General features: G+C 35.9%; 1 protein-coding gene across 19 annotated transcripts in view; it reads left to right on the plus strand.

Annotated features, from left to right (window-relative positions):
* Window positions 1-24,045, plus strand: part of MBNL1 (muscleblind like splicing regulator 1) — a 174,548-nt gene that overhangs the window by 141,994 nt on the left and 8,509 nt on the right. For 9 of the 19 annotated variants that reach the window (XR_009054285.1, XM_057738636.1, XM_057738641.1 and 6 more), the window contains 6 exons: window positions 2,371-2,571; window positions 12,859-13,116; window positions 14,287-14,340; window positions 15,220-15,373; window positions 22,658-22,693; window positions 23,367-23,461. Coding sequence is in view for 18 of the 19 variants with exons in the window: in XM_057738636.1 (XP_057594619.1) it covers window positions 2,371-2,571; window positions 12,859-13,116; window positions 14,287-14,340; window positions 15,220-15,373; window positions 22,658-22,693; window positions 23,367-23,461 (798 nt within the window). In the remaining variant the exon portion in view is untranslated. The remainder of the gene's footprint in view (window positions 1-2,370; window positions 2,572-12,858; window positions 13,117-14,286; window positions 14,341-15,219; window positions 15,374-22,657; window positions 22,694-23,366; window positions 23,462-24,045) is intronic. The other 10 variants (XM_057738634.1, XM_057738640.1, XM_057738627.1 and 7 more) reach the window with 6 other exon arrangements.

Below are 24,045 nucleotides of genomic sequence, written 5' to 3' on the forward strand. Positions count from 1 at the left end.
TTTAAAGTGCCCTCTCTGGAAATACGTATTAATTCATAGCAAGAATTAATATTGGCCAGCTTCTGTTCTCCATATTCTGAACTTTTAGTCTTCCATCCTAAATTGGTTATAATTCTTACATATCTAAAAAAAATTAGAGTGCTGGTCTGGCTGAAATTTCACCTGTTTATCCCACAGTATGTAACTGCGTAAGTTTAACCTGAATATTTCTGAATAGAGATCCAGGTTCAACATGTATTTACTACACAGGAGAACTGTTGTCCTGTTGCTGCCTTGGAAGACAGTAGACAGTGGAGCAGCATCAAATCAGCTGCTATTTGACTAAGTAACTGTTGGAGTGAGATTGCTCTGGGCCCCAGTTTCTGACAGGTTGTTGATTGTTAATATCTGGAACCTCCAATAGTTTCCTGTTGTCAGTGGGTAGCTGCCTTGGACAGGGATGGAACTGGAGACCAGAGGTATTACTTTAGGCTACTTCATCAAGAGCCATCAACCTGACAGGGAGGCTAACCATGGCAGTCAAACCGACACATTGGGAGGCATAATTATTTTAATTTGAAAATATCTGTGGCATCTGTGGTATATTGTTTCTTCTCTTGAGTGAATCAAATTATGTGTTAAATATTCTGTATTACATGGTCTCCTTAGTAAGACTGTATATGCTAGCTGCAAATATTTTGTCCTAAAACAATTTGTGAGGTCAAGAGAAGGCTGTATCCTCTAGAACAGGGATTTTCAACCTCAGCACTATGGACATTTGGGGCTGGATAAGTCTTTGTTATGAGGGACTGTTCTGTGTGTTGTAGGACACTTAGCAGTCTCTACCCATTAGATACAATAGCACCCCCCAGCTGTGACAACCAAAAAATTGTCTCCTTGATGTTGCAGATGTTGCAAAATGTCCCCTGTGAAACAGAAATCACCTGTAATTGAGAACCACTGTGCTAAGGGAAAAGGAATTCCGTTTTATCTTCTAAATACAGGATGAGTCAGGGCCAAATCAGATAAAGGATCTGTTTTATTTTTTAAAGATATTTCTTTTGAGCCAGAAGAATTGCTTTTCTAACATACATATCTTGATTGCATAAAACCTTACTCCAGAACTCTCTCGAATACTAAATAAACTCTGGGATCGTCTAACTTCTTATTCCTATCAGAGGGGAGAGTTGCCTACATTCTCATGTTCTTTTATTTCTAAAAGAAATTTCTATAATTCTGTTCCTTACTACAGGGTAAATATAACAAATTGTTTAAAATTACCTTAGAGAACAGGATCCATTTTGTCCATTTGCTTTTGTGTTTTGGAAACAAAGATTCTTATTACGCACAGTGTTAAGCATCAAGAATGAAAAGTGCACTGAATTAGAAAGTTGGAACATATACCACCAATAATGTGGAAAATTATGCTAGCTTATGCTTTGAAAACTGGAAAAGCACGTTGTGCAAGTAGATTTCAGGTAAATTATTTAATTTCACTTAAGAACAGATATATTTACTGACATGCAAATTTTCATATCAACAAATAGAAGCCAATCTCATATATTCATGAAAGCATTTCTGGCAGAAAAATCTATCCTGTAGCATTTGATTCAATGATCTACTATCTGTATTTCCTCGAACAGTTATAAAGCATTTCTTTAGAAGTGTTCTTTTCCAGACTTCACATTTCAGAGTAGTTTCTCACAAAGGTGTAATAGACTGGTGGAACATTTATAATTTCCCCAGGAAAACCTGCAACAAATATATATGCCAAACACTTTATCTTATGCATGCAAAAGAAATGGTGTCATCGCCACCTTTCACATATCCCATAAGATTTATTCACAGTTTACATTGACTGTGAAACTCTGTTATCCACTGGGAGTTCTGCTTTATTTATTCTAGATAATAGGACACTTGCAGCCTATTAACAGTTGTAAACAGGTCTTTCAAGTACATCTGACATAGCAGTTATGAAATGTATTTCTTAGACAAGTTTCTAGGATTAAATCAGGACAAACATGGAGATTAGGTAACCACAAGAAGTTTCTGTATTGAATGGTTGAACTGTTTTTCAAAAAGAAATTGCAAGTATTGTAGACCCCCAAGCTTCAAAATCCCAGTGGAAAATTTAATAGATAAATTGCCCATTATATATTAGAAAAACATTAATTTGATGAATGCTCATTTTAAGAAACATTCTTATCCTAAATGATTGTAAATAAACATACAATTAAATGGAGAGAGGGAGGGAGGGAAAGAAGGAGAGAAGGAAGAATGGGTTATGGATGGATGCACAGATGTATGGATGGAGGATAGATATATAATGTAGGATATCAACTTTGAACCAAGACCTGCCGATTAAATTTTGCTTTGTATTTTATTTTCCAGCCAATGTTTTCAGTTGCACCAAGCTTAGCCACCAATGCATCAGCAGCCTTTAATCCCTACCTGGGACCTGTTTCCCCAAGTCTGGTTCCAGCAGAGATCTTGCCGACTGCACCAATGTTGGTTACAGGGAATCCTGGGGTCCCTGTACCTGCAGCTGCTGCAGCTGCTGCACAGAAATTAATGCGGACAGACAGACTTGAGGTAGGAGTGATTTGTTGGTGTCTTTACATATTCGATTGTAAGTTTCAAAGTGTGCTTTTTGTTTGTTTATTTCTTCCATGGCCATAAAGGTTAAAAACCATCCAAAGCAGAGATTTTGGTTCAGTGTTTGGAGCATTTTGCTAGAATATAGATACGCAATATTTGATGGATGTAACATTTATAGAAGCCACAACATGCATATGTAAAATAGTTGGTAAGAACTTGGACTGTAGGATCAGACTGCCTGTTACTTCCTTGTGCCTCTGTTTCCTCATCTTCAAAATGGAGATACTTATGGCACTTACCTCAAAGAGTTAGACAATGTCTGGCACACAACAGAAGCTTCCTAAATGTTTCTTGTTATTGTTGCTGGTGACAAATTCTATCAATCCCCTGATACTTGTTCTCATAAAGATGCTATTTAGTTACTATCTAGAAAGTGTTTTCAAATTTATCATTGCACGTTTCCTCATAAACCTCACAATTTTGGTTGGAATGGCAAGGCAGCCTTGTTTGTGAAATGTGATTATACGTTTTTAAATTGAAAATTGGGTGATGCTCTCAGTCTTAGAGTCAAGGATGATCAGATGTATGTACTTTGCTATTGCTACGTGAAAAAGAAATTAAAGATATAAATCTTATATTGAAGTGGTTGTTGAGAATTGTAGCATGGCTGTAAATTAGTGGACTTGGTAAACTCTAGAAGAAGGGGAAAAATGGCAACATTACTGTACATAGAAGCTCTCAAACCTGGCACTGGTGTCCAAATAAAGAACAAATGAGCTTTTCTTCTTTTCCCTGGTTAGCATGAGGCAGTACTTAGTGCTGGGAAGTTTTGCATATCTTAATTACTGAGAAAGCGGCAAAACAAGGCCATTGTGTGAACGTAATTGACACTAATAATTTATCAGTTTAGCAGGAATTTATTTAGTAAGCACCAATTTCTTGTTTCTTAAGTTTTGTTGCATGTATTACAAAGGATCTCAGATTTCAGAGTAGTCATAACTGCCACCACCTTTTTGATGGTTATATTAATACCTTTTTGATGGTAATATTAATAGTTGATATTTATTGAATATTTACTCTCTACCAGCCACAGTGTTACTCCTTCACGTGCAACACACATTTAATCCTCAAAACAGTCTTATGAGGAAAATACTATCATTAACTCCATTTAACAGAGAGATAAATTTAGAGAGAGAGATGTAACAGAACTTATTCAGGGTCACGTGGATAGAATGTTCTGGTGGGGTATCAACTCAGAACTCCATTTTAAGCACTCGTATATTACTCTCCCTTCCCATACAGGTGATGTACAAAAAGGAAGCAGCAAATTTCGGCTTTTATGCTCCCTTTAGAATTTTTGTTTGTTTGTTTTAGGCTTATTTTCTTACCTTTCATTGGATGTTTTGGAAAAAGCTCCTAATTACCAGAGTTCCCTAAGGAGAACTCAGGAAGGATGTTGAGACTTAATTGCGTGCCCTCTGGGGACCAAGGACCCTGCTGTGTGCTAGAGATAACACCTTGACTCGTGGGTGGTTTGTCATCGCACAGTTGTTCTTGCTCATTAATCAACTAATGCTGTTTGCAGATAAATTGGGAGGAAATTTAAGGAATTTTAAACATTTAAAAATTATTAGATGCTCAACATATGAATGACTTTTTGCCCCAGCCTTTCTGAAGCAAACCTTGAGTTCATGATGTGGAATTGTTGATTGTTTAATGGGAACCAAATAGGCAGTCTGAGGTGAAGTTGATTGAATTAATTATTAGTAGGAGATGATATTCATAAAGCATGAGAACATATCTATTTAAATCTCTTTCAAAGAATCTCTTTAGAAGGCTGATTTTGTGTCAGAACTCTTTAAAACTAATCCTCCCACAATTTTAGGTAGCCTGTAATTGGCCGTATTTTGTATGGTGTTTAGTTAAAATGAAGACTTCTGTCTTTCATTTTGTTTTGCTTTTCTTTTGCAAGGAGCTATTTCGAGTATTTTGTGGGTCTTCCTTTCCCATAGTCACAACAATTGGCTACTGTTGCAATGACAGTCATTTCCTTTTAACCTGCATTCCTCTTATCTAAATGCCTGGTGGTAGGGCAGCTTCCTATCTTATTCTCCTTCACAGGATCTGATTCAGTGTCACAGTTGCAGCCTGTTAGGATATTGCAGTGTGAAGCTAAGGGGCACGTCTTTCTTCTTAGCACTTGTGATTTTAGACACTCCTATCTTCAGGCTATTTCTGCTCATGTTAATTGCACTACATCTTGGAGTCTAAAAGACATGGCGATAAGTCCACACATTTATTTACATGTTTAGTTACTTGGGGTTTAAATCTATACTCTATTTTTAACTCATGGAACTCCCAGGTACATTTTAGAATTTTGAGTTCCTCTTGAGGCAACAGATTTTGAATCAGTTAAAATATTGGCCAATTCTTCTTTCCACTTTTCTCTCTTTTGCTGCAAAATTGACAATGAAGGAGTTAAAAACACCATAGATTATCAGCCTTCTGGTTCTGTTTAGAAGAACTAACACATATTTAAAGCACCCAGTGTGATACTACAAAAAATGTTAAATTGAAAAAACAGGAATCCAAAGATTAGTGCTGGTGATTTTGCTAGTTAGGTGAGTAAGCATAGGTCAAGTTTTTTATATTTTCTGAGCTTCCTATTCCACACATATAAAATTAGGGTAATATACCAGATAATCTCAAAGATAACCTCCAGTTAGAACATTCTAGGTGAAATTTAGGTCATTTTTCTTGCATTTAATGCCAGCCACAAACTACTGAAAAGGTTATTTAATATGTATATAACACATACACATAAGCTTTCTGTCACTATTCGTATTATCTATTCTTTGTTGGATATCTTTCAAAAGGCTCTGTAGCTGCATTCTTTCTGTGCTGTTAAATTCAGTCTTTGTGGTTTTCTCTAAAGAGGAGCAAATCTCTTAAATATTGGTCACTGAAATGAGTCTTTTAAAATTCCATTTTGTGACCTTGGAATGCCTTTGTGTAATTTCCAAGTAGTGGTTTTTTCAATGATTATTTTAAGAAATTGTTAAAATCTGTAGGCACTGGAAAGGACTGAGGTTTTTAGTCATATCTTTGCTTCACTATGAAAAGTTGGTAATTAAGGAGATCATTGTTTGACTTATTTTCACGGTACACAGTAATTTTTTATGGTGCAAAAAGGATCCATGAATGAATTTATCCTCTCGTTTTCTAAACAATATCCAATGAAGAACTATTGAACATCTTTTAGGTAAAGCCTGTTGTGAGGAATATCTTGAAGCCTTAAAAGGTTATCAGCTGTGTTATCAATAACAAGAAAAGGCCCACCGGAATAGTGCCAGGCTCATAAATGATGCCCAACAACTTTTTCAATGAAGGAATAAAGGAATCAATCAACCAGTTAATCAATGAATTAATCACAGAACGGTACATGCCCTTATTCAGAGCTTAGGGTAATCTAACAGGAGATAAAACATGACACATTTTAAACATGTTAGCATTCTCCTTGGGAACGTGTTTACATTTTGATCATTCCGACTGCAAAATATGGCATCTTGTTCATGCCCCCTAGTCCTAGAGCTATGGTTTTCAAGCCTTGACGTGATTAGAATCACTTGGGATGATTGTTAAAAATGCAGGGCCTGGGAACTCCCTGGCTGTGCGTTGGTTAGGACTGGGGCTTTGACTCCCGAGGGCCTGGGTTTGATCCCTGGTCAGGGCACTAAGATCAGCACAGCGCAGCCAAAACTAAAAAAAAAAAAGTAAAAGTAAAAAAAAAAATTTTTAATGCAGGGCCTCATCCCCACAGACTGATTCAGTGGGTCGTTAGTGGGTCTCTGGAATCCTTTTCACAGATCTGCTAGGTGATTGTAAATGCAGATGGTTTATAAAATACTTATTCCAGGGGATGCCAGCACCTGTTATTTAAGTCTTAACTTTTCATCATTTACCTCATGTACAGTTACTTGTGACTCTGGATTAAAAGTCTGCCTCATCCAATGCGTTTAGCCTTCTACATTTTGTGAAGTTGCTGAGAACACAATGTAGAGCGTGATGAAATATTTTAAGTAAATAATGATGACTTTTAGGGTAATTTATACCACATTACGGCATTAATCAAGCAAAAGACAGTCCAGTGGCCACATACTTCGTGTGCTGATGGAGACATTAGATTGCCGTTTGGTGAGCTACATCATTTTTATATCAATAGTCTATAATGCAAATTCCTGGAAAGGTGGGCAAACCGCACAGCTTCTGATGTATTCAGTTGAGTTTGTTTTCAAACAAAGTATTCATGTGCTGAAAGTTTTATTCTACTGAGTAATCACGACACAAGTTTCTAATTCAGGCCACTGGATACTGAATGCGTCCACTACTTACTCATCATGGAAGAGTCTAGTGACTTTTTCATATACCTACCTCTACTACACAGAAGAGAGCATTTAAAGATAAATGTGGATTCAACAGATAGTGAAAGGCATGCCTTTGTGACATTAGTATAAGCATTTAATGGTTTTGTCATGATCTATTGCATGTAAAAGACACTCAATTCAAAATAAGATTAGGAAAGTAATTGCTTTTAATAATATAAGAAAGGCTTATTGACAGAATTATTTTACTTCTGTATTTTGTAGAGTGTTTGGCTTCTGCTTGTATGATATTTTAATTTCTTTAGAAAATTACCAAGAAATACTGTTTTATGCACACAGGTGTATGTAGTTAAAATTTTTTTTTAATTGTAATAAGGCTTTAGAATGACTGTCAAATGTGGTCACACCCTCTCTTAAATGAGACATCTAGTCTCTGTCGATTATTACTGTCTCTGATTAGTTTGAGTTTTGTTTTGGAGATGATAGAGTTGTAAGTTGTTTAAAATAAGGTAATTGCTAATCTTGGCTTAGCCAACTCATATTTGCTGTTTTTCCCACCAATTTCTTTATCTAAATTAAAGCTAAAATTTCCCTATCTTTGCAGTTATTTAGAAGGAGTAATAAAGGTAACTATACATTTGAACATTTTGGCATATTGATGAGCTTGTTTCAGATGTCCTGTCACTCATAGGAATGAATAAATGAAAGCCTGGCAGTGGATTTAATGGGAAGTTTTCGTTAGTTGGTAATTCCTATATATTCAGATTTGATTTTTTTAATTACATGAGGTCAGTTGGCAAATTCTTAGCTATATCATCTATAGAAATATGCTTGTCTTCATTGGCTTGGTGATAATGATCAGTTCCACCTTTCAGATTTCAAAGAAAACTCCCAGTTGATCTTAAAGAAATCTGAGGTAGCTAAAGTAGATGCCTTTTTCTTCATTTTTAAAAAAATGAGGTTCAGATAGACCAAATTTGTACAAGTATCAAATAACAGACTGAAACTAGATATCACATCATCAGATATTTATCTTGGGAATGTAATTTTACAACAGTTAACTAAGATCATTTCCCCTAATCACCAGAATTTTAAGATGTAGATATTTGAATTCTTGTTGAATTGAAAACACAGATAATTTTTTTATATTAGACTGTCGTGCTGTGGGTTCTTTAATAAAATTGTTGATTATCCAGTATTTCTCTTTTAAAGTGTTGTGTTAGCTCAAACTTAATAAAAAATAAAGTCCATGATGCTTACCGTTGAACAGCAGGTATGTATGTGTCTTTGAATAAGCTCCTTAGTATTGAACATTAGGTTTAACTTGACTTCCCCAAGCACTAAAGTACCCTGAGAGCCCCTCTTTCCTATGACAATTAGCCCTCTCTTCCTGCTTTTGAACGTTAGTCTCTAAAGATGACTGAGTCAACGATGGTGAGCACAAAACAGAGACTCTCTCCTTAAAGAACAGGTGGATGGCTGTTTAGTTTTGAGTAAGTTCAGACCTTGACATTAATTGCCTTAGAATATCACACCTTAACTTCCAGAGTAGAGGTGAATTTAATACTGCTTATACAACCTATTATTATTTTGACTGTTTTGAAATATGTTTGTCATGTCTATAAAAATTGAGATCAGATAACAGAACTGTTTATTTTAACCAGATGTGCGTAGTGTGTTTTAAGCTGTCTGTATATTATCTTATTCATTATTCACGATTCCATAACCAGTAAATATAAACACTGGATAGAACCCCAAATTTCTTCTTTCAAACGCCATCCTCTTTCTGCTCCACCACTGCTGTTTAACAAAAGAGGGTTTGTGTAGAATTAATTTAGATTTCTTTGGGAAGTTTTTCTGATTGCTTTTTCTTTTGATTATTTAAAGTTTATATGCCAAACATGTTTTTCTGGAAATGGAATTTAGTACTTTAATGTTTTCAGTGAATATTTTTATTGAAATGATGGTTTTTTACTGTTAAAGCAACCTCTTATCAATTTTGTATGAAAGTTTACAAAATTACCCGATTTCCAAAGCCAATCCTCTCTTAATACTTCTTAAAAAAATTTTTATTGGAGTATGGTTGATTTACAATGTTGTATTAGCTTTAGGTGTACAGCAAAGTGAATCAGTTCTATGTATACCTGTATCCACTCTTTTTTAGATTATTTTCCCATATAGGCCATTACAGATATTGAGTAGAGTTCCTTGTACTATACAGTAGGTCCTTATTAGTTATCTATTTTTTATATAGTCCTGTGTTTATGTCAGCTGCCTTAATAGTTGTAGTACATGTAAGTACTTATACTTACATTCTTTTTGATTGAAGCACATTATGTATTTAGCTAATAGATGGAATTATTTTCATCTAGGTTTGAAAACCACTTGTCAAACTGTAAATAGTACTTGTATATGTTGACCCAGTAATGTCGTTTCTGCACATTTACCCTTAGAGGGTGATTTTTTTGTAAGTGTGGTCGTGAATATACTCTTTGCAACATTATTTGTAACATGGGAATATTAGAAATAATCTAGATGTTCTCTGAAAGAGTTGCTTATATTATACACATCTGTTTGATGGAATTTGATGCAGCCAGCAAAAAATGATCACTCTGGACACTGTTAAGGAAAATGAAAAAAATAAAAAGGTGCTTATGCTACATTTTTGAGCAAAAACAGATTACCAGGTAATAACCACACTATAATTACAACTATCTGAAAAATATGTTCGTGCAGAAGATTGGATGAGAATAGAAAAAAGAGCCGGAATGTTGTTAGGATTTTCAAATTTGATTTTATCCTCTTTGTTCTAAATTCTCTGTATGGTAAATTGTGCAATTTCTTATCCTGATTTGAATTATAAGGTTAGATTTGTTGAAATTTTGTCTGTCAACTATAATTTGCTAATACAGTACTACAACTAAGGCATTTCTTTGGGGGAGCAGCACAGTCTAAAGTTTTCTTGAGTTTATCAGTCCAAACCGATATTCAGCAGTCAAGGGATAGATCCCATTTTATAGATGGTGATTATTAGAGAAAAATCTGTTTGAAAAGCTTTGGGAAGTTTGTTCTGTTCAGATAGTTACCCAACAATCCAGATGTACATTCAGAGGTTGGCAAACTTCTCTAGCCCCTCTAACCTTGTAGCTCTCACCAGTGCAAGTTTTCACAAGAGATTTTCTATTTCTTCTCTATTTTTTTTAAAGGCAAGCATAATAGGAGAACAGCTATTTCAGTATATTTCTTCTGTTCCATTTCTCTTGTCAGGAGAAATCTTACGCTGGAAAAAACAATGAAACAGTCAAAAATGTATACCATGCAAAAACAGCCGATTAAGTTCTTGGAACATCAGAAAAGGCTGGATTTAGGAACAAAATTCTAAGCTAACTGCTAGTTATCAGCTGAGCCTAAATGTTTTTTTTAGAATTCTCCCTCAATGCATGCTGCAGGACAGTAGAGTACCAAATTGTAATAAACCAGTTATTTACCTATACAGACCACACTCACACATGCATAGAGCAAATGGAGAGGGACGAGAAGGGGTCTTAAAATGATCATCTTTATGCAACCTGATTTTAAGTCCACATCCCTGAAGGTAAAAAGAATGTTGAGATGGACAGGGAACTAAAAAGTCAAAATCAGCCCGGCACTCAGGTTGTATTTTGGGGAGGATGATGCTCAAATTTCTGGCACCAGCACTGGCATCATTGTTTTTGAAAAATAGCAGATCTTTGATTTTAATAGTTGTTCAAGATCCTACCGATAGATTACCTTCAGATCTTCTTTCTTGTCGGTGTGGCAAAGAGTGAGGGAAATTGGAAAACAGAGTGTTGGTTCAGCTGCTGCCAGTTTCTTTGTGAGCATATTCGAGAAAGCAGGAGTTACTGAAGAGCTAACAGCAGTAGTGTCCGAACACAGATGGTTTCCTATTGGATGAGGCTGCATTGACACAGATTTGTTTAAAAAGAAAAGTAGCTTTTTTGTTTATACTGTGGTATAAATTTAGCGTAATTTTACATATATATGGGCAACGTTTTTATCCTCATTTAAGCGTGCCTCTCTTCCTATTTTAGTGAGTCTAATTTAGTAAGTGGGGATTTGTGGTTTAGAAAGCTGCACAGCTGATTTCAGTACTCAATAAGAGTGGAGGACAGTAGTTCCGGATAACAGCTTAACCACTTTTGCTTTTCAAATTATAAACTCTTGGATATCCTTGTTTTCTTCTGTTCAAGAAAATAAATGCAAGGATTAAAAAAAATAGGATCTTCTATAACTTTCTAAGTCATCTTTGTGTTCCTAATATCTCTCAGAGTGTCTGGCACAGAGTAGTTACTTAATAATTTTTAAAAATTACATAAATTGAGGTGATGAATAGAGTTGGCTCATTGTTATGTGGAATGCAATGCTTTAGCTAGCTTGAGACTCCTAAATGGTGCAAGATATTTATAATGCTCTTTTTAAGATGTAGCACGATACAGATTATAGAGGCCTTTTTAAAAGGAAGCACTTTCCTCAGTAATCGGATATGGATATAAAAAGGGGAAACGCCTGTAATTAAATGTGATTATTTTATGTACTTAAATCCAAGAAAATCTTTGTTTTTTAAATCGCAACAGGGTCCCCCCCCCCCTTTTTTCTTGATGAATTCCAAAGTAGAGTGTTCAGGGTCCGTATTCGCTCCGTTTGTTAAAGAGATTTGTGAAAAACAAAAAGGAAACATCCTTGAAGCATGAAGTAAGAGCATAAAAATATTAAAAGGACATTCTGTGTTTCGATCGCCCTCTTGTGGTGAAAAGGTCAAACTACCCTGAATGAAAGCGCTGGCAGCCTCTCGATTAGAGCAGGCACTGTAACAAACTTTAATAGTGAGTCAAAATCAAGCAAATGGATGAAAAATAATCCATTTTCACCATTTCCTCAGGGACCCCACCCAAAATTAATAGATATGAAACAAACAGTAACAAAAATTAATCTTTTTCCACCTGTTTTATGTAGCTACCAGATGAATCTCTAATGATTAAAAAGATAGCTCTTGGAAACATTTTATGAAAAAGCTATCATTTTACTTTTTACACTTTCACTGTTAAATAATTTCAGATTAGCATAAGAGTTGCAAAAATAGAACCAGGAGTTCCTGCCTGTCCTTCACCCAGCTTACCTAAATATTGACAGCTTACATAACCATGTTACCACTTACCAAACCAGAAAATTAGCATTGATATGCTGCTATTAACCAATCTACAGACCTTAATCAGATTTCACCAGTTGTCCTACCGATATCCTTTCTCTGACTCCAGGATCATTCAGTCTGTGACAGGTCTCAGTGTTTCTTTGTCTTTCATGACCTTGACACTTTGGAAGAGTACTGATCAGTCGTTTTGTAAAACATCCTACCGTTTTAGTTTGTCTGATGTTTTTTCATGATTAAATTCAGGTTGTGCATTCTCAGCAATAATACAGCAGACGTGAGTGCATCATGTTTTTCAGGGCACCGTATCAGCAGGTACATGATGTCATTATGTCTTTATTGCTGGTGATACTAACTTTGATTGCTTGATTAAACTGGTGTCTCCAGGGTTCTTCACTATGTAAAGTTATTATTTTCCCCCTTAGTAAGGAATAAGTATATCAAATAATATACTTAATTTAAGTTAGATGTTTTACCATAATTAGTATCATAAATGCATTTTCTTTCTCATGGACCTTTTACTGAAATGGGGTTATAATTTGTGTACTGAACTAGGAATGTTTTCAAGTTATTCTATGGTTCCTCTGCAAATTATCTTTTCCCCTATCACCTGTAGGCTTCTGTCATCAGTCTTGCACTTTAAGTTAAAATCTTCGGAAAGTTTCTACTTGTCCACATTGACTGACCGCTGTGCACTTAATGATCCCGTAGGTATGTCGAGAGTACCAGCGTGGCAATTGCAACAGAGGAGAAAATGATTGTCGGTTTGCGCATCCTGCTGACAGCACAATGATTGACACCAATGACAACACAGTCACCGTGTGTATGGATTACATCAAAGGGAGATGCTCTCGGGAAAAGTGCAAATACTTTCATCCTCCCGCACATCTGCAAGCCAAGATCAAGGCTGCCCAATACCAGGTCAACCAGGCTGCTGCGGCACAGGCTGCAGCCACCGCAGCTGCCATGGTGAGCGAAGCCCTCAGCTCAGTCCTCGTTAACAGTCAAAAAAGCCAAGTGAACCACTGTATCTGACGACAGGCTATTCATTTATTAACCTTTTTTTTAAAAAAAAATTTTGCTGAAGATATGTTTGTTCAGGTATCCCAGACAATACGTAATGAAGTTAACCATTCAGAGAAGTGAGGGTAACTCCTCAAATGGTTCAGATTGCACCTACCCTTGGCCTAACTCTTAATACTCTGTCTTATTTTGGATATAAGGTTTCTGAAATTTCTGCTTTGTACAGAACACCTGTCTTCTTTTCGGTTAACGATACTGCCATTTTCGGTCCTCTTATTTCTGTGTGCCATCTAATCAGCCATTGTTTCCCTTCGGTGTGTTCTTTTGCACATCAAGGCTCTTCTCTACATGTATCTTGCTTTTAACCATAACAAAATCTGGAACTATTTAGGAGAATTGCTTCAACGAAATTGTTTTTAGAATTAGCTGCAAGATTTTGAACAGTTTGCTATCTAGATTATCTTACTATTGTGGCATAAACAGAACTGTAAAACGAGAGAAGCTTGCCTATGCCATTATATAGAAAGGAGAAAGCAGTACTCAAGGAGGAGTTAGAAATTGGATCATTTAGGACAGATACTAAACTATATCCTTAAGGTAAATTTTAATGTGATCTAATCGCTGATTTTAATGAGTCCATTTTTGTTCTTTGCTTAGCTGTTGTAATGTCCTTTTTTTTACATAAATATATGACTTAGTCATTAAAATATCCCTAGGAAGGAACACTGTGGTATTTCATAGCACAGTCGAATAGTCACGAGAGAGGTCTTTTCTGTGTTTGTTTATGGATACTTGAGCAAAAATACAGAAGGCAGACTCTCTCCTCCTCTCTTCCTTTCACTCTTTTTTTTTTTTTTGTTAGAGTACCTTGTTTGTAATTAACTACAAAGAGGAGTTATCCTCCCAATAACAACTCAGTAGTGCCTTTATTGTGCATGCTTAGTCTTGTTATTCGTTGTATATGGCATTCCGATGATTTGTTTTTTTATTTGTTTTTTCTCACCTACCCAAAAATGCACTGCTGCCCCCATGATGCACCTCTGCTTGCTGTTTATGTTAATGCGCTTGAACCCCACTGGCCCATTGCCATCATGTGCTCGCTGCCTGCTAATTAAGACTCAGTCGGCTGTCAAATCACTGAAGCGACCCCTCGAGGCAACCTTTGACCTGGTACTATGACCTTTCACCTTTTAGCTTGGCATGTAGCTTTATTGTAGATACAAGTTTTTTTTTTTTTAATCAATTTAAAAATATATATTCTTTTTTCTGTTGTAAAGTTGTAAAGTACAATGAAAAACTGAGTGTGGTTTCCTGACAAAATTAGTGGAAAGACTGTAATATAAGTCCCTGGACGGATATCATACAAAGAAAGATTCTGAAAGCCCAGCAGCCCACATTCAGTTTAACTACATTGTAGAATGTTATAATGGAGTACTTGAAGGACGTTAAAAATGTATTTTTGGACTGTATATTTATGTACCTGTTTGGTTAGCATGGCTTAAGTGATAGAATTATTGACTTTTTAATATTTATAGTTCAGTGTTTTAAGAAAAAAAAAAAAACTTGCATGCTCTTGGGACATGTGCATGTGTAGGTAGATGTGGGGAGAGGGGCAGAGTGGGATCGGTTTTTATTTTACCTGTTTCGGTCACTCCGTACAATTAACTATTAACATGGCTGATACTCGTCAATCCTCATGGAGCTCGCAATGCAGCTTTTCTTCTTTTCCCAAATCAATGGCTTCTCCCAGAAAGCCTGAAGCATTATGGGACTTTAAACACTTTAACACATTATAACATGTGCTCTCATACTAGTGGGTTTGTTTTTTTTTCCTAAGACAAAAATAATGCTTCCGTTAAAGCTTTTATCTTGCTTTTTTGCCCCCCCCCTTTAAATTTTTGTGAATCGGACGTTTTTCCCCCTTGGGTAGTTAAGTGCTCTGCTGCTTGCTTGCACATGCTTCCTAACAATTTTAGCCTTCAACTGATTTTTCTTTTTTCTTTTTCTCTTTTTACTGGTATTTGTTTTTTATACTCGTTCACTAAACAGGGAATTCCTCAAGCTGTCCTTCCCCCATTACCAAAGAGGCCTGCTCTTGAAAAAACCAACGGTGCCACCGCAGTCTTTAACACTGGTATTTTCCAATACCAACAGGCTCTAGCCAACATGCAGTTACAACAGCATACAGCGTTTCTCCCACCAGGTAAGGGGTTTGAGTTTGTTAATGAATCTGATGACTCACGTAGAGTTCTGCTGGTAGAGCAGATGAACCACGCCCCCAGTTGCTTTTAGCCATAGAGCAGGTGGAAGGTAAGATGGAAACGTGGCTGAGGTATCTCCTGTGGTTTTCCTTAAAAACTAAGAATTTTAGCTTAATGAAAGATGGATTAGAAATTGGTAATGTTTTATATATTTATGTTTGTTTGTGTAATTTGGAATTGAAATAGAGTTCTCTTCTTTTTTTTCCTCCTCCTCAACACCGTTATATGTCTGTCAAGCTATTTTATGATCCTTTCCTGCTGTAAGACCCCTTTGCCTTCATGATTCCAGAGAGTTCATTTGAATTATATGAAATGACACTTCAGTTTTGATTATTATGTGTCAGCCTTTTTGTTTTCAAGGTGGAGAAGAAAAAACTGACTCTGTGTTCCCGAGCTCTTAAAAAGTGCTCTTATCGGTACCAGTCAGTATACATCACTTAAAATTGTGGCTCCTGAGCTGACATTGAAGTAGCCCTAAGTGCCCAGTGAAGTTTACATTTATTGTTGAGTTATACATTTGTGGTTTCAGTTGATTACAATTTAGTCACATAAACATACTCTGGAACTATACACAAACATACAGTTTAAAAACAGTCATTTAATTACCTGGAAATTTATTGTTTTTATTCACTCATCGTTTACTTCAGAAAATACATATTACACTTCTTGTAATCTGGAGTTTAGCTAACCAGAGACTCTAATCTTATTTTCCTCTTTACCTCTTAATCTTTCTAAAAAATTACTGTGTGTTGAGTTTAATAAAATAATTTTATTAATTAAATTGATAAATTTATGACTGGATGTGTATGTCAAAGATCCAGTCCTATTAGTATATTATATATACTGTGTTAACAGTCGTTACAGTGCATTAGGTTCAGAATGTCATGAGGGAATGTGATAATTTGTTTGTGAATAATGAGAATAAATTATATTCACATTAGTTTTTACTGCTAAGCACAACTTTTTGTACAGTGCATCTTTGAAAACTAGCCATCCATATGTAGAATATGTAGCAGCATTCAATGAACTAGAATATGCCACTAATTGAAATAGCCTGCCGTAGCACCACAGATAAGATGACATTTGTGCTCATGAAGTAGTCTTTCAGGTTGCAATTTGTCCATTTTAGAATAGAAATTCAGTCATTTTGATCTTAGGGTATTTGTCACATTCTGAGGGAAAAGTTACATTTCTCTTAAGTTTTATAAGATTAAAATTTTCTTCTTAACATAAACAGTTTTTCAGAGATTTCCAGAAATGACTCTTTTGGCTTTGGTATAAATTGCCATGCCCCTGGATTTATGCTGTCTCCAACAAATAATCTACCAGTTTTTCTATAGACAGATCACTAGACAGAGTTTCAAGGGATTGTAGATAACTATCATAATCTCTTTGAAGAAATTAAAAATTATTTTTGTCAGTTTATTTCATTGAATAAAACATTACTACTAGAAATGACAGTTTCCCTATTTAAAAGTCTAAAAATAAAAACAAATCTAACTTCTTCCATAAGTTATTTAAAGAAATCTAAAATAATCTGTTTTCTCAAATGGGTTTTGCATCAGTTTCTCCAACAACATTCAGATGACTGAAGGCTTTTCTAAATAAGTACAGTCATTAATCACGTGACGTGTATGACTCTGACTTATGACAGTAATTGCTCCCTGGAATGCTTTTTAGTCTGTGGATAGGACAGAGCAAAAGATGCTAGGTAAGGGTTAAGTCAGGGAAAAACAATAAATACCTTCCTAAGTCAGAATCATACTTCTCTCTGTTCTAGAAACTAAGCATTGTTAATTTAGATAAAATGTGCCACAGTATATTGAAATATGCTGAATTTTTAAAGATATATTTGCATTTTTATGATGAATTTGTGTCAGAAATATTCTGTTCGTGATATTTGTAGTGAACATGCTATGAAATTGCAATAGTAATATCAAATAAGGTTTATTTGTAACCCAGTTTTAAAGAGCTTAAGCTGCAGGTTAACCTTTATTAGTCACATAATCAGAAGTAGGTACCGCCCCCATCATTCCTTAAAAGTATTTTCATTGTTAGGACTTCCCTGGCTGTCCAGTGGTTAAGACTCCATGCTTCCGCTGCAGGGGGCATGGGTTTGATCCCTGATCAGGGAACTGAGATCCCACATGGCACTGCCAAAAAATTTTTTTTCATTGTCATATATACCTATGCGTGCCACTATGGCCTTAAAAAGTTAAAATGGGTAGCCCAGCTATACTTCTGCCAGACCACTTTATCAAACAGCCAGAAAGGAAAGAAATCTGATGCAGAAAAAATAAAACCCAAATGCCTTAAGGGCCAGGCAGGAAACATGAATAAGTGAGCAAGAAATAAATTAGGAGCTGCGGGGTCTGGGAGGCACTGGAGGCATGGTCAACGTTCAGACTTAGCCTTTTATTGCCTTAGAAGATTATCTGCCTGGTAGGTTGTACCTGTTGTGCACTGCATACCCTTTGTGGTTCCATATACATCACAGTCTTTGTGAACAAGGGGTGTTAGTGTCTGTGCCTCCAGGCTTGGTTGTATACAAACTTGTAAACCTAATTCAGTGGCCCTTGTGTCCAGTGTTGCCAGGTCTTATAATTTTTTTCCCAGATATTCTGGACATCTGAATGTTTATGTGTGAAATCTCTCAGTTTTTAAATATTGTCAACTAATTTAATTTTTAAAATACCCTTTGAGAACTACAGGAAGCCCACCCTACCACAAATTCATATGTAATCTCACATATAACACCTGGGAGAAAAGGAAATTCATTTTCCAAAGTCTAGGTTATTCTGCAGATATATAGAAGAATTATATGATCAGCGCATCCTGTCCAACCACAATGTTATCATTTGGGAGTTATATTCTGAAGACTTTATTGGAACTGATTAGAAAAAGGAAGTCATTTATTTTTTGCAGTTAAGAGTTTTGGAGCTCTGTAGTCTGTTTCTTCAGTCATAACTTCAAGGATATGCAGGTCTATTTCTTTGACGTTACAATGAAGCATGGTTGGCTAAATCTTTAGAGCAGGTAACTGTATACAGAGTAGGTTGCTAGCAAAAGATCAGGATTCAGTGGTAAGCCAGCTAGCTAGCTAGGAAAAATTAGTATATACCATAACTTTTAAGAACAAACTTGGACTTACGTGGCCTGTACTTATACTATTCATCATCCATGCATGCATCCATCCACGTATGCATTCATCTGTTCATTTATCCATCCATCCTTCTAATCATCTATCTTTTCTTCTCTCTCTCCCTACCTCTTTCCCGTCATCTCTTACTTCTGTTCCTTCCTGTTTTCCATGCACCTATCCGTCTACTCATCCATTCATCCATCTTTCCATTCATTCAATCAACCCCATCCCACTGCATCTCCCCTCTCACTGTCACACCCCCCAAGAAAGTTTTCTGACCTTTTGTTTTTTACATCCTCCATCTCATTTAAAGATAAATACAAGTAATTTGGATTAAGTTCACATTGAAGGTTTTGTTTTAGATATATAGTCCTTTTTTTTAACCTTCACTCTTTAAGACTAAATTTACTATTCATACAGATTATGCCTAATCTAGGTTTTACTTATGTTGTAGGTATAAACTTCACCCCTGAAATTAGAGTGTGTAAGAATTAACACTTTTAATTATATTACTTTTATTTTCCTGAGTTTAAATTAAGTCCAATTCTAAATTCCAATTTCACTCTGTTGTATACAAATATCAGGCATCACTGGGATTCCAGGACCCCATCCTCACGCATCCTCTTCTTTCCCATCTCTACTCAGATAGAGGTCCTGTGCAGTCTAGTAGTCTCAGACAGGCTACCCATTCTCCATTCTTCAGTTGGCACTGATCACTGCTGATGTGATCATTGTCCATGCTTACAAGATCTCTTGAAGGCAAGTACTCCAGGGCTTCTGTGTCTGCCTTGGGTACAAACATCCTTGCCTAAGCCCCTTAGCCGCCCATGCAGGCCATTCCCTGGAAGACCTGCTGCCTGCAGGGGTTCTGTGAAAGAACATGCTACATGCCCAACTACCCAGGGACCCTGCACACCCCCTGCCTGCTCTTCAGGGTCTGGAGGAATTTTTCTCTCTGCTGTCCTTCACCATTTTTGCCTACCTGCCATCCTCAGAAGCACACCTCTCCTCTCTCTTCCTAGCACATTGCCCTCAATCAGTGTATCAATAGATTTATGATTTCAAAAGACCTAAAAATAAGTCTGCTTTAAACAGCTTCAGCTTCACCTTGTATGGCAACACTATCAGAAATAAGGAAACAAAAGGCCAGGAAACTTTCCTGAGGGGTTGGAGTGAGAGGGAGATGCAGAGGGATGGAGTTGTTTTTACAGAAAGAAAAGAAAATGAAGCATCACTTTTATTATAATTAATGAAATTCATGCAGATGGTTTACTTGAAACTTAGCATAGTGATTATAAATCCAGCTTGGAAGTTTAAATACAGCTCTACCACAAGGTATAATCTCTGTACTTTCATTTTTTTACCTCTAAAATGGGAATGATACTGATGGTTATTTCAGAGAGTTTTGTTTCAATGAGTTTTAAACATATTTGATAAAATATTTTCTTAAAGCACTTCTGCAGACAGGTCTAGGAGTTTAGAATGAAACCTGAAATGTAGTAAGCACTAAGTTCTATTTGTGATTCCCTGAACTCAGTAGTGCAGTAAAATAGAATTCAATAGATTGAATAGAAACAGAAATAAATTGTATGAAGCTGTTGCTTCTTTAGATAGCAGTTTTGAGAATAGTTCACTTGATTGTGAACTTTTAGTTCTAAATGATATACGTTATTTTAGAAGACTTTAAATCAGCTTTATATTTCTATTATAATATACCTAAATAGGCTTGAATTACCACATCTAAATTCAAACCTCCAACCAAATCTCTATTATAATTCTTTTTCTCTCTACTTCTTTCTCTTTTCCTTGAACTGAATTTAACTGTACATACATCTCATTTGTAAATTACCTTCCTGGTAATTTTTTCTGCACCTTCATACAGATTAATTAAAAATTTTAATTTAAGTATGTAATTAAAATATTGCACTCCTCAGAAACACACCATTCTGTTCTGCAAATATCTTCCTAGGGGAAATTTGAAATTGACAAATCCATTCACTTAAATTTTGCCTTGTGCTGAAAATTGAAGAAAAAAATTTTAATTGGCTAATTGTGCAATCATTAATAAATCAACCCATTTGATGTAAAGATGGATATTATGGTCATTTCAAAAGTGATTTTTGTTTTTGGTAAGTGGGTCCTACAGCATTATGTCTTCATATTTGTGAGTTACTGCACCCTGGCTAGTATTTTCATTGCTGCCTTATGTTTATTTGCTGCAAATCCCTCTCAAAACTGTGTGCATTGGTTATAACGTTAATGAGGAAGATAACACAAACTGAAATTCAAATCATAAAAGCTTTAGCGTTTTAGAGAGATAGGATGAGTTTAACTCATTTTCAGCATGTGCAGCCTTAATTATGCATGAGATGAAGTATAATAGGCAAACCGCAGCATAATAATAAATAATACATTTAAAAACCTATAACCTGTACAGTATTTAAAATGAGTATTTCTCAAATTCCACATTATTCTTTTTCATTCATCTTTTCATCCTTTCCTTCCCGGTCTTCCCACCCCACTATTAGAGGATAATGATTTCACAGGATCTAGAGTATTAAATTTTGCCTGCTCTACTGTCTCAAATTGCCGTCTCTGTTATCACTGGTTTGTTTTTGTTGTCTTTCCCAAGTCTTTGACTCAGTAGTGGTAGCAAATGACAGAGATCTTCAGGTGTCTTAAATAATGCCTATCAGTGTAATAGTACTCCACCTGAGAGGATGCCTCCCTAGCTGCATTACCGAGTTTAATCACTGATCATTGTGCCCACAGTCTAATTGTGATAACAGTCTAATTGCAGCTGTTACAAGGATGCCAGTTAAGTAATCTGTACTTCTCAATGGCAGCTTTGTTTTGTAGGGCCATCTCTGACAAGATGCAATTCGCAGATATTTTTCTAACAAATGTTCATCCCAGATGCTGCTAGTATTTAAATAGGGTGCGCCAAGATTTAGATAGAAATATAAAATCATTTGATATTTTAAAACCTAGAATTCTAAAATAATCTCATAGAAAGAACAGTGATTCAGTGTGGGTAAGTGCCCTGTACTTGGTAAAATAAGTTAGATTTTTTTTTCAGTGTTTATATGTCAAAGAGAACAGGGACTATATATGTAACATTCATTTTAACGTCATTGGTGGAGCCATTGTGAACATCAGTGCTAACACCCCATATGCAGTGTATATATCTTCATTATCTCCCATTCAGGGCCTTTATTGAAATCTAATTAACCAATTTTTGTATGTGAAATTTTGTAGAACACTTGCTATTCCAAGTCCTGAGGGTCTATACCAGCAATGAAAACCAGTCTGTTTTTCCAGATACCTACTAAGTAAACCAGTTCGAGACTTCTACGAACGTATATCCCATCTGAATGTTTTCCTAGTTCGAGGCTTATACGAACGTATATCCCATCTAAGTGTTTTCCTTACATTTAAATTCCAAACTAAGGCAATGCGAAAGTGTGCTGCCTCTTTATGCATAATTTATTGCTTGGTATCCCTCCAAATAGAATTCCTGTGTGGACAGTCACAACCCCCTCCATGTCTGTGTGGTTGCTGCCACAATGAACAGGGAAATAAATAAAACCAAGGGGATGAAAATGAATGTTTTGGTTTCATTACATTGTTAAGTCAGATTTGTGCGTTGAATTATTTAGCATCTTAATAATAAATTTCTCTAATTATTTACCATGTGCTCAATTCATATGTTAAAGTCAGAAATAGCGAAGCCACCAGATGGCTAGTAACCAGATTAAAACAAAACAAATTGCAATATTATTTTTGAAAGAATTAAGCAGGTTTCAGTTTTTTTCAAAATACTTTTATTTATAGGCAGCAATTAGGAGAAACAAAGTGTACCAGCACACAGTTAAACTGGCTTTTATTCTTCACTTGAGACTAGTTCTAATTGATCACTGTGCTATTGTATGATTTGATTGTGCTGACAGTTACATGCCACTGTTCCCATAATAACAATTTTTCTTCTTTGTTCAAATGAATTTCCTAATTACACGTGTGATGGGATGTTTTAATTCTTTTCCCTTTTCAAATCCACCTTCCTGTTGCAATGCATGATGGGCAGGCTCAATATTGTGCATGACACCCGCTACAAGTGTTGGTAGGTGCCAGCTTTGTTTCTTGATTATCTTAAACCTATGGTGCACCTCACAGCCCCTCAAAATCCACTGCTAAGTTTAACTTATATCTATTGGGCAAGTCCATTTCCTTTTTACTAACACCTGTCAATTAAATGTCATTTTCTATTTAATTGACATGGACTCACATAAATGTTTTCTTTACACACAAGTTTCCTTTAGTCACCTTTGGTGGATTTTGATTGGACTATGAGTTCTGGTGTGTTTAAAAAAAAAACTCATAAAAGTAATATATTGTCTATTTTTATAACAGTAAATAAGAAAACATACTTGTATTCAAACAGATAATTGTATATGTGACTGTATTTTGACTTAGATTTTGAATGTCTATGAACACTATATAAAATTCTTGTTTTTGACGTAGCAAATTAAGCCTGTTTGTGTCAATTTTCTTGATTTGATGGTAACAAGCTTTTTTTCCCCTTTTTTTTTCTCTTTCATCCCCCTCCCCCTTCTCTCCTTGGAATGTTGTCCTGCTTTGCGCTGTGATTGCATGTCACTCGCTGGTGATGATGTCCCGTCACATGGCTTATTGCTGTGATAAATACCATGCCCAATTATCTCCTCCATGTTGCCATGGTTTCCATATTGCTACACTCTTCTGTATGTTTGCTTATATGATTTTCCCTCCGAAAGTTCCCATGGTGCACGGTGCTACGCCAGCCACTGTGTCCGCAGCAACAACATCTGCCACAAGTGTTCCCTTCGCTGCAACAGCCACAGCCAACCAGGTTTGCTAATTTACAGCTTTGTTTCTTAAAAACCAACTCTAACAGGGCTCAATCCAACAGCCCTTACGCACGTGGATTTCCCATTGAGGTCAGTGGGAATCGTGTGTCCGTGAGGGCTGTAGAGGGTGCTTTAATAGCATGGGGTTTCAAAGATACCTCTTGTTGGCCTACACATTCTCTCTATGATGAGCAGCAGAATGCTTTTATGCCATTTATAAGTGCTCCAAAGTTGTCGCAGCTCCATTTCTAAAGCTACTAAAATGATATGTACACGAGCAATTCTCAGTTGGTCTCAATCAATCATGCAGGTATTTTGAACAATCGAAATTATATAGGGTCGTGTATACAGATGTTGAACTACAATGCTGTACACCTGCAACTTATATAATAAAAAAACTTTTTAAAAATGTAGGTGATTGTAAGGTTTTTGTTATAAGCGTTTGATATATACAATGTCTTAGTTCCTGTCTAAATTCTTAATAAAAAGCAAAATATTTAAATATGTTATATATGCCACAAATGACCACTCTTGTAAATAGAGTTTGTGATAAATTCATTATAGTTTTATTTGATAAGCAGATTGC

Source organism: Hippopotamus amphibius, chromosome 6 (genome assembly GCF_030028045.1).
Source record: "Hippopotamus amphibius kiboko isolate mHipAmp2 chromosome 6, mHipAmp2.hap2, whole genome shotgun sequence".
Taxonomy (NCBI): Eukaryota; Metazoa; Chordata; class Mammalia; order Artiodactyla; family Hippopotamidae; genus Hippopotamus; species Hippopotamus amphibius.